At 40.1% G+C, this 12318-nt stretch overlaps 1 protein-coding gene across 1 annotated transcript; it reads right to left on the reverse strand.

The window, feature by feature from the left end:
• Nucleotides 1–7853: 7853 nt before the first annotated feature.
• fam181b (family with sequence similarity 181 member B) lies at nucleotides 7854–10805 on the reverse strand. The gene is given in 4 exon segments (XM_079674464.1): nucleotides 7854–9746; nucleotides 9749–9811; nucleotides 9814–9893; nucleotides 9895–10805. Coding segments are annotated over 4 exon segments (1215 nt in total). The 5' UTR covers nucleotides 9927–10805; the 3' UTR covers nucleotides 7854–8706.
• Between the last annotated feature and the right edge of the window lie 1513 nt (nucleotides 10806–12318).

The following is a 12318-nucleotide window of genomic DNA, read 5'->3' on the forward strand; positions in this document are numbered from 1 at the left end:
TTGTGTAATGAGATAAATATTGATGATACTGCCTGGTTTATACAGATTGTTTTGTCAATATGTATAAAACTGTTCAGTTTTTCTTTGAAATTATTACTGTATATAATGTCATTATTTTTCATCACAGCGGGCTGAATGTTGTGTAACATGACAGGCAGAAGATTTCAAGTTAACAATGTTGGTATAGTTAATTCCCCTACTTACGTTGTTGTTTGGTGGTCATACCGCCAAAATTATTTTTCATGCAGTTAACAGCACCCACTGCGTTACAGTACTGTAATAAAGCAGAGAAACTAAACAAACAGACAAGTAAGTAAATAAGCAGTCCTCATTTGTTTTATCTTTCGGCATTTGGGCGAGGCATCAGGCAGTGCACGGCTGCTTGGACTGCCAAGCATTAAAAGAGACATTTCTGATTGTTAGTGTGTTTGAAGTTCTCTTTGTGCTAGCTGCTGTCACCTGCTTAGCTTAAAATTCTGCTCTGCTGGTTTATCCACTGAAGGCAAAAGTGTTGGGGAAAACAGACAAAACTTCATAAATCGGCCTTGCTTATGCAACATGGACACGCTTTTTAACTGCATGGAGATAATCAGGGTCTCATGTGAATATGCAAATCTTGTCGACATGTGTTGGATGGTGGATTTGGACAAGGCTAATGTTCCCTGAGGTGCTGCAGCAGTATGGCGGCATGAGATCACCAACAGTTATGCACTGTCCCCTCTACTGATTCCAATATTCAAAGACGGGAAGTCAATAAAGTGAACGCACAAAACTGCATGTGCTTGGTTTTTGAAAAAATGATCACGTGCTGTTATTTAACATGTCATACATCTAATTAGAAATCAACTTTATCAGACGTTTTGTATCAGAAAGTTGAAATGCTAACAACTAACTCCAAATATTATGCTGTGCTTATATACCAAACAAAGGCAACTGCCTCATCCAGGCGAGAGAACATGGGAATGATAAGGCTAAGATGAACATCAGCAATATGTGCACTTTACAGTTATTATTTGAGAAGATTCCAATGCAAACCTGTTGACTTACCAGTTGATCTTCTTTCTGACCTTCGCCTCTGGTCCCATGCTTTCAATAGTGACCAAACGGCAGTGACAAATGGCAGAAATTGACAGCCTGAAGGGGTCATCTATAAGAGTTGACTTTGGTTGGAAGCCAGATTCCTCTCTCCTTCTTGGTGACACTATTTGATGTGGCGAACCTTGAATAATTCAAGGGGCCCGGAGCTGGACAGGATGTGTTTAGGGACATTAGATATTCAGTGTGTTAAAGCTTCTGTTTAGCTGTTGTCAGGGAGCCCAATATTTCTAGCTGTGTTGCAGGTGGAGCATGACCAACTATGAGGAGAGGAACCTGAGGAGGGCGCTTGGGTAAAACAGGCTTTTGATACTCAGATCTGATCGGCATGACCCTGACTTAGATGAGCCGAATAAATATGGATGGCTGGCTTCCTAACAGCGAAAGAGACTTAACAGATAACACACAGATACAAAAATAATACATATTTTCCGATGTTCCCATGTTTTCCCTTTTAATGACCAATCCAATTGTTCATTGTCCAGTGTTCAATTACATCCCTTAAACCTCAACGAATGGTTCTGTTTCATATGTTAAGTATAACTCCATATACAGTGGGGCAAAAAAGTATTTAGTCAGCCACCAATTGTGCAAGCTCTCCCACTTAAAAAGATGAGAGAGGCCTGTAATTTTCATCCTAGGTACACTTCAACTATGAGAGACAGAATGGGGGGAAAGAATCATGGAAATCACATCGTAGGATTTGTAATGAATTAATTGGTAACTTCCTCGGTAAAATAAGTATTTGGTCACCTACAAACAAACAAGATTTCTGGCTCTCACAGACCTGTAACTTCTTCTTTAAGAGCCTCCTCTGTCCTCCACTTGTTAACTGTATTAATGGCACCTGTTTGAACTCGTTATCAGTATAAAAGACAACTGTCCACAACCTCAAACAGTCACACTCCAAACTCCACTATGGCCAAGACCAAAGAGCTGTCAAAGGACACCAGAAACAAAATTGTAGACCTGCACCAGGCTGGGAAGACTGAATCTGCAATAGGTAAGCAGCTTGGTGTGAAGAAATCAACTGTGGGAGCAATTATTAGAAAATGGAAAACATACAAGACCACTGATAATCTCCCTCGAACTGGGGCCCCACGCAAGATCTCACCCCGTGGGGTCAAAATGATCACAAGAACGGTGAGCAAAAATCCCAGAACCACACGGGGGGACCTAGTCAATGACCTGCAGAGAGCTGGGACCAAAGTAACAAAGGCTACCATCAGTAACACACTACGCCGCCAGGGACTCAAATCATGCAGTGCCAGACGTGTCGCCCTGCTTAAGCCAGTACATGTCCAGACCCGTCTGAAGTTTGCTAGAGAGCATTTAGATGATCCAGAAGAGGATTGGGAGAATGTCATATGGTCAGATGAAACCAAAATAGAACTTTTTGGTAAAAACTCAACTAGACATGTTTGGAGGAGAAAGAATGCTGAGTTGCATCCAAAGAACACCATACCTACTGTGAAACATGGGGGTGGAAACATCATGCTTTGGGGCTGTTTTTCTGCAAAGGGACCAGGACGACTGATCCGTCTAAAGGAAAGAATGAATGGGGCCATGTATCGTGAGATTTTGAGTGACAACCTCCTTCCATCAGCAAGGGCATTGAAGATGAAACGTGGCTGGGTCTTTCAGCATGAAAATGATCCCAAACACACCGCCCGGGCAACGAAGGAGTGGCTTCATAAGAAGCATTTCAAGGTCCTGGAGTGGCCTAGCCAGTCTCCAGATCTCAACCCCATAGAAAATCTTTGGAGGGAGTTGAAAGTCTGTGTTGCCCAGCGACAGCCCCAAAACATCACTGCTCTAGAGGAGATCTGCATGGAGGAATGGGCCAAAATACCAGCAACAGTGTGTGAAAACCGTGTGAAGACTTACAGAAAACGTTTGACCTCTGTCATTGCCAACAAAGGGTATATAACAAAGTATTGAGATGAACTTTTGTTATTGACCAAATACTTATTTTCCACCATAATTTGCAAATAAAGTCTTTAAAAATCAGACAATGTGATTTTCTGGAATTTTTTTTCTCATTTTGTCTCTCATAGTTGAGGTATACCTCTCATCTTTTTAAGTTGGAGAACTTGCACAATTGGTGGCTGACTAAATACTTTTTTGCCCCACTGTACATGCTAATGTGTAGTCTATAATAATCCCTTCTCTACAATTTAACACATAAGATGACATTGACTATAGTGACATTTTGCTTTCTTAGACCCCTTTGATAGTCATAGTCATAACAGGAGCGACTCCACCTATTAAAGTATGTCATCCGAGAAGGGAATGGCTTTTAAATTGATATTTATTAATGTGATTTTCATGAGAGAGTTGTGTCTGTGAATATGGTTAGCATCTGCCGGAGATGAAAGATCTCCAGCATTATTGCCTTTAATCTCGCCAGGACTTTTGTCATCTGCACAGCTTGCAATTGTTATCACACTGACAAAAACACACAGATGTAAGCCAGCATACTCACAACACCCTGAGGAGGCAAAACAGTGCACCATAGCTGCTGAAAATGAATGCAGACTTAAATGGAAAGCAGTGAGACATGAAATACATATGGAAGGAAATATACTGAGCTCTAAGCAAATGGTATTTGTTGGGATAATCTTACTACCACAGACAAGAAAAAGGATCAGGCAAGGATACATTATTCATTTAAAATTAATGTTCACAGAAACGTACTGCTATCACTGGTTGAGGCAGTGCAATACAAGGTGTGAAAATGGCAATGTGAAGTCATATCTCTGCACTTTATGTACTGCCTTGAATGGCTTGCTGTGTAGTCCTTGAAAGGTGGAAGGCAGCATTATCTGTGATGAAATAAAGTGTCTAAAAGTCAAGGATTTAAAGTTTAATTTGGTGTTTACAAAGGACGTGTATGAAGACCTCGATTGGAAATCTTTGGAAGGACATAAGAAGCACCCAAGGAATACATAAATGGCCGTGGGGGACTGATAATAGAAAAGCACTTTTCAGACACAAAGGTGCAATTATAAGGTAATATTAAGTTATGAAAGATTGTTTTATAATGAATATGCACGCTGGAGAATATGACAAATGAAACGTCAAGTTACGAATAATAGAAATGGGATCTTTACAAGCAGATAATCAGTGGATACAATGAGCCACTTGCAGCTTATTATATTAAGCCAAGCATGAATCTGTTGTAATGTGTCCTTTTTCTGCAAAGCATTTAATTAAAGATAGTGGTGATGTTATGCTTCAAATCAAAAATATTTGTAGTCAGTTTCGACAATCAATAAGCAGTGTGTGTCATATAGTAATGGTAAACATAATATATGCCAAAGCAAATGAGCGATTGGTCTGAGCTGATTGTATTTACTAAAGGAAAAATAAAAAACAAAACAAGAAAAACACAGACAAACAATAACAACGACTAAAGTAATCCCCTATCACTGCCAGTGATCCTTATACACACGCATTATATGCCAGACATATTGTTGGATGAGTATATATGCGTGTAAAACAAATTCATATACAGTACACACGCAACCTACACATACACATTTGCTGTATACATACATACATACATACATACATACATACATACATACATACATACATACATACATACATACATACATACATACATACATACATACATACATACATATGCTGCACTTCATACAGGACATAACATCTGCCAACCACTGTAGATGTGTGGGCGGGAAACTGTCTATCCATCTAAGCAGGATGGCTCGACGAGCTAAGAGGAGAGCAAAAGACAGAGATCGCCGCCATTCTGCAGTTAAACGCATCTCCTTACCTATTGCCCCAAATAGGGCAGCAGGAGGATTTGGATCCAGTTCAATACTGAGCACTTGGGATAGAGTTTGGAAAATCTCCGTCCACTACATGCTTAGGCGGGGACCAGTACATATGAATGAGAGAGGCTTCATTAATTTGGCATTTATCACAGTAGGGACACACATCAGTGATGCTATGCTTCAATAGCATGCATGTGAATTATTTCTATAAATTGCTCTCTATAAAACAAACATGTGCAAAAGTAAGTTACTTGTTACTGAGAGAGAATATATGAAAGGCTAACGGATATCATCTGGCAACTGTGCTTTCACCCTGGTGGCACTAACAAGCCATGAGGACTGGCTGTGAAAGGTCAGAGAGAGAGGGCAGGCGTGGATGGATACTCTAATTCCAATGTAACACCAAGAAGCTAACAACTCTGAAATGTATAACTTTTTCATTTGAGCACTGGTTTGTTTTTCTATTCCGTATACATGTGCAAATTATATCATCTGTGTTTACACTTCTTTTATTATAGGACATGATATACCATGCCAGAGAAAATCTTCTGTATATTATCTAGTTTACCTAGATATCAGGCTCTTGTTATTCAGCCCTGCGCCAACACAGTTCTTGTTAATCTCTTTGACAAACATTGCATCTCCAGTGTGCCATAAATCAAAGCAGGATACAGTTGTGGCTCCATCAGTAGGGTTTAATCTGAATGTATCAGCCGGTGTCAACTCCATACGCCTTCTGTGTGTGGAGCTCTCTATTGCAAATTGCCAGATTTTTTTTTGTCTTGTGAATGACATAGGGTGTTGTTGACCAATCTGCAACAAAGCCAGCTGGTCGGAGTGTAAACAAAAGACTGGCGGACAATTATAAGCTTAAAAATAGAGCATTACAATGAACATGTACATCATGACATGATACTCTTACAGCATCTTAACATTAGTGTGTGGAAATCCATTTAAACCAACTCTGAAAAAGACAGAAATGTAAATTCACAGTTTATATGCATCCATTCCCCTCCAACTAACTAAATCCAGGAGTAATTTATTTCATGGAATTTGAAAGAGCACTACACAATACTGCAGTTTCACATATCATCTCATACATCAGAGTGCATCTGTGTCTAAATGGGAGTGGTGGACTATTGAGTTTTCAGTGGAACATTACTGCCATCTAGTGTGTGCTATTAGTAGCTGCTGGGCCTGAAGACAACACTGCCGGACATGTTTGTGTTGCTCTGCCATTTTATATTGTTTCTTGATTGAAAATTGAAAAAGGGAGCTATGGGTCAATAAATCATAGGAAAAACAACTGGAAATTGCTCCTGCCTTCTTCAACAACAAGCTGAAGCACTTAACTCCCCAGTGAACTCGTCGTAAACAACTGAAGACTGCCGGTCTTTGTGGATTTGTGTGCACTGTGTTGTGAAGGAGTGTGGCGATTAGCCAGATCATGCATGTTTAGTTAACTAGAGAAAGAAAACATGGTTGTGTGCAATTTCCTTTCCTTTTCTTTTTCTTATTTTTAGGGTCGGCGGGGTATTTTCACTTGGTAGGATATTGCTGTATTACTATTTTTGGTCAAATACCATGACTGTAAATAGGCTAATACTAAAACAGCTGGATATCACAAGAAAAAGGTGTCTATTATGCCCACACACGTAAGACTGCATGAAAAAAAAATAATTAGAATATAGAATATATCATTGTTTTTATATTGAATTTGTTTTAAGTACAACAAGAAGCAGATACACATAATGTATGTATTTATATAAAAGTATACAAAAGCATTTAGACATTATATATGTGGCAATTCCCTTTTCCTGATAACTTTTACTTAAGCGTTACATATCTGTACACCTTTATTTCTGAAGGGAGTACCCGCCATATTTTAGAATGTAAAAAAAGAAAGATAATCAACCTGTTTAATATTATATACAATGTTGAACAATGTGACTATCATTATTCTACAAGAGCTCACCATGCAGACTTTACTGTGAGCCAGGATTTCTGTACTATGAATTGGACTTTCATCAGCCAGTAGAGGGTGGTACTAATGTATAGCCTACGGTTAGCGGGGTCATGGTATTCAAATGATCTAAAAGATGGTCTGGAAGTTTCAACTGACAACTTGCAGGAAATGAATAACTCCCACGCCCATATTAAGCCAGCAAATGGACAGATGGAGTGGTGCAGTAGTGAAAACTGGGAATTAAATATAAATGATTGTCATACTTCCTCAATTTTTGCTTATTTTGAGAATGTTTGTATGAGAAGGTAATTAAGGGCAATGATGTTGAGAGTTAGAAAATGTACATGAACTTAATTTTTCTAATCTCACAACACTTTGAGGCGTTTCTGTCCCACAGTGTTTACCAGCCGGCTCTCAGTCCCAGCAGAAATGTAAAATCAATCAAGCAGCACTGAATTATTTCTCCAGTGTGTACCAGTTGTTATTTTTCCCTCAGAATTGTTATGTCGTTTTCCCCTTTTGTCTAACATCTCAACAAATGAGACCGGAATTCCAATTTATTGGACCAGAAAGAAACAATGCTGGTTAACACTGCAATCAGCAATGTATTTCTGTGTCTTTTCAAGCAATTTAAGCGAGTATAAATACTTGAGTAAATGTACATTTGTTATACTGTCTGTGAGTAGAACAATTACAAACACCTATATGATGCAATGTAGTGAAATACTGAAGTAAATACTACTTTACCTGTTGAACCGTTTTTTACTGTTTGTGTAATGACTCAATAGTTTCAACTGATTGTATAAAGAACTTCAAACCAAGGGTTACAGAGTAGTTCACAGTTGCAGATAGATGATAAAAGCATTGGAATAGATAAATAACAAGCAATACTATTTAACAAAACAGGAAAACTTAAGGTAGAGAAACTTCAAGATGCTGAGATAAGAATGGAAACACTTTGCATATTGTGCAGCCCTCAAAGGATATAAGAGTGCAATGTGTATGTATTGATTGATTTACTTGCGATTGATTGCAACAAACTCAACTCTCAACAAAACCATGATCAATAATCAACACAAAAACAGACACTGTTATACAATAATAAAGACCAGCTTTATTGTTGTCCTCTTACAATAGCTAGATACATTTAAGGCTTTTCCAATAAATTGGATACAAGTGGTAAATCTGTTGTGAAACAAACATTGCATCACACATTGTTCTAATAATAATTTCAGCAAAAATGATTTCCCCCCCTACACAGAACAGTTATTAATAGGAGTGCCTGGCTGAGTGTCAGCATGTTTTGTCAAATGTGACGAACACTTCTATAATATCTAGCAATAAGCGAGGTTCAGGTCTACGCCAACAACTATATCTGCAGCTTGTATGTTTTCTTTTTGTCCAACATGAAATTGTAAGAATGAAAAGTCTTCATATTAATGACCGGATTCACTCCACTGACAAAACTGAAACGAATGAATTTTCATTCTGACTATCATTAGAAATTGCCTGAGATAAAGATAATAATATCAACATCTTAACATTAAACAGAATAGTTCATTAGACTGGGATGTCGAAAAGGTAAATGGCATGCATTGACTTGAAAAAGCTTTGGACAGTTTCTCAGGAAATACTATATTTGAAGTTGATTGTTTTTCTCCAGGAAAGTGACACATGACGCAATGTGGAGATTATGCAAAATGATTAAATCCAGTTGCAATATTGCTCCCACAACACATACACAATATTGATAAAGTAATATCCAATTCTTTTAGCCTACTGTTAAACTAATCAGAGCAATTGTATCTGCTTTTCACCAGCAGCACTTCTAAGAGCAGTTTCTCATAGAGATGAATAGTTAGCTCTGTTATAACCACCACTTAAATCATAAGTGACCTGAGGTATGGAGCAGTCTGTGAAGAAGTTTGGGAAGGCCAAAGTGCACAGTGCGTTGTCCTCTATGGACCCAGTCTCAGAGGGACAGTAGAGAGGAGGCTGGGCTGGGCCCGTACGAAGGCTCTCTTCTAGTTTCTTAGAGGGTCCCGAGCAGCTAGTCCAGGGCTCGGAGTACAGCAGTCCACCAACTAAATGATGAGCATCGTATGAAGCAGGATCCAGGCCTCCCATCTCTGGCAGCACACGGACCGGCATACTTTGATAAAGGTCCTGGTCGCTCACCATGTTGCTATAATCAGGCCCCAAGAGCTCGAAGAACTCCGCAGCCTCAGGATTTCCTCGCTCCAAGTCCTTCAGCGTCATCCCAGATGTGGAGCTGACTTTTGAGCAGTTGGCAGGCTCGGTGAAGAAAGAGGGGGGCAGATTGCGATGCCTTAGGGGTGGTTTCTTGGCTTTTTCACCTCTTATATCCTTCACAGGGCTGAACAGGGCTGCCAGGCTCTTGCTCTGTAAGTTTGCCTGCACTCCATCGCGTTTAGGCAGAGTTTTGCTCTGCAAAGGGCTGGGTTGAGCCAGGGGGGAACCCTGTCTTTTAACAGCAGCATCTGCTACATTTCCTGGGGTTATGATGCCGGTGCACCTTTTGATCTGCTTCTGTAGATACTTCCGGTGGTTGACTTTCCTCTTGGATTTCACCGGCTTGTCCAGAGCCAGCTTGATATTGCTGGAGGCTGAGTCTATGAAGCTCAGCAGGTCCCTAGTGGTCTCCTTGTAGTCCTCGTCATTTTCTGCCTCACCGAGGAGACTCCCATCCAGGCCTTTCTCCACCTCGTACTCCATCACAGAACCAGGGAAGCAGAAACTCATGAACTGAGGGTTCATGATTGCAGTCTGAACAGCCATTACTCTGTTGAGCCCGGCGGCTAGACCTGTGGCATCCGCTGTGATCCCTGAACTAAAAGTTTCTTCACAGCATGTCTCTCTCCAAACACCTGGGCCTGATGCAGCTCATGAAGTTGCTGCACACATTCCAGAGTAGAAGTGACGGGCTCTGAGAAAAGCAAGGAGATCTTTCGGGGGGCTGGACTAATGATGTCAGAACATCAAAGAGGAGGGGCAAAGAGAGCGCAGGACTTAACTCTTTGCTTGTGCCTGACCACCTGCATCTAAGAGGGATTTGTCTGAAATTCCCTGCTGTGTTGAAGACAATAAACTCTGTCAGAACTCTCCCCCTCTAGTTTAACTGTTTGTGTGTGCTCTGAACCAAAAACGCTTTCATGAAACTGAAGGAAATGACTGTAACAGTGAGCAGAAAACCTTTGAAATACACATTTTTCTGGGTAGAATTACTAAACCAAAATCTGTCTTTTAAACTATTTGTTACATGATTATTAAACAAACAACAACAAATAACTAAACCAATTTCTTCAGCAGTAACATTTTCTCCAAAAATCCACAACTAATATCATTATTCGTGTGATTCCTGGTTGCTTTTCAAAACATTTGAACCATCATTCAAACACCATTATGTGTTTCCTTTCTGGATTGACAAATGGAAGTTAAGTTGTAATCTAATTACTGCTCATTTAGGGACTGAAATAAACCACAAACCAAGGCTCTACAGTAGTGAGAAAGGCTTCTATTCTGTGGGAAAATCTGTGTGCACAAACAGATGCCACTATTAGGGGGAATCTTCCCAACTGCTCGCTTGTGTCTTAATCTGCTCATGGCAAAAGTTGATTTCTTGTGCAATCCCAGGCCAGTGGGAATTTCTGCCCTGGCCTGACAACTATTATGGGCTGCCTTTGACATAAAGCCCTACAGGGTCTAAATAGCCTCTATTCTTCGCCCGGCAGTGAAAGGGAGCTTTGTGCCAGAGATTCATTAAATTGCACCTCACAGCCCCTTCGTAAAATGGGTCTCAATAATGAACAGTCGATTTAACTAGAAAAGCTGCCGGAGCTGTTAAATTAAAGGGGAATATAGTGCAGTTCAGGCTCAGTGTGCCAGAAGAAATGTTGACCTTAAGAAATCCTGGGTATGAAACTTCTGTTGTAAACAATAACGTATTTACAGGAAGTTTGTTGGCCGGCAGTGAATACAACGAAGGATGTGTCCAAGAGCCAGATTGTTACGCTGCCAGCACTTATCCCAATTTAAGTGGAATTTGTTTGGAAGAGTTTCAAGAGTATAGACTATAAGACATAGTTTAACCACACACTCAAAATGTACAGCATTTACACATATTTGTATTTGTTAAGCAGAGAATGCAGAAAACTCATTTTATGATTATTATTACAATACGTTATTGCTGAATAAAAAGATCCCCCCCTCTTACTGAAGTGCATGTTGAGGTGAGGCAGTGACTAATTTAAGAGTTGAAAAGAAAAGTCTGAAGCAGAAGGGGAGTGAGGCCGTAAAAAAATTCTTTCTTATGTTAATTCCTGGGGAGAAACAGCAAAAGTGATAGCACTGATCTAATTATCTGCGGCTTAACACAAGTCTGTGACTGAAAATACAGAACGACTCAAATCTAAAAGCAACAACTTGTCGCAAAATAAAGAATATATTTTCCATTTCTACAGATGGCCTTTTGATTTGACTAGAAAAACAAGAATTCATGTGTGGGAACTGCAGAGACTTTGCATATTCAACTCTACTGGAGTAATTGCCCAAAGAAATGGTTGCAAATTCAACATTTAGTTCTTCACAGTGATAAGTGTCAGAGGAAAACGGAGCTGAGGCCGCATCACAACAACTCTTGAATTCAGGAGTGAGCTTTCAACGCCTGCTCAAAGTGATTCTGCCTCCCTCTCTTAGCTAGCAGCACAATTTTGGCAAAGTGACATCATCACAGGCAGCTATATCCCCCCTTTTTTCCCAGTCAAGGGACTTTGCTTTTGTGCTGGTGGGTCATTCACATCAGAGAGCCTGACGCACAGACCCCGGAAACAAGTTTCTATTGTTGCTTAAAGGCTGAGAGGGAGGGGATGGGTGGGGGCAGAGCAGCTCGGAAACAACATATAAACTGAGAGCATTTGACTTGTTTCTACTCCTGAGGCCCTTAGTATGAGGTCAATTGTTAATTTATTCCTTTAATATATTTTATTTGGCCAGAATCAATGAGGTCAAACGATTGCATTTTCTAAATCTCATTTGGTTTGGTGCTTTGGGGGAATTTTAATTTGGAGAAAAGCATTAGTAGTCTGCAGTGCCTTTTCCAATAATCACATTGCTACACAAGACCCATATTTTTTGGATAAAGTCAAACACTACAACCACACCCTCTGTCCCTGGGAATGTCCTTATTCTGCAGCACCCAACTTAGAGGGAGAAGGGTGCAACGTGATGTGACACACACAGGCTTAATCTCTTCCTACTACTGTGTGGTCCCTTGTCTGAGCAGGGACATACTCAGAGTTTGGGGTCGAGAGAATACTAATAACACCTTTGATTGATGGCCAGTGTCAGAGACTAAGAAAAGGCTGGCAAAATTAATGACCTCTCAAAGTCCTGAGAAAAGTTTTAAGGATGGCATTTAGTCCGTCCTCCCCCATG

This window comes from Notothenia rossii, assembly GCF_949606895.1.
Source record: "Notothenia rossii genome assembly, chromosome: 4".
NCBI lineage: Eukaryota > Metazoa > Chordata > Actinopteri > Perciformes > Nototheniidae > Notothenia > Notothenia rossii.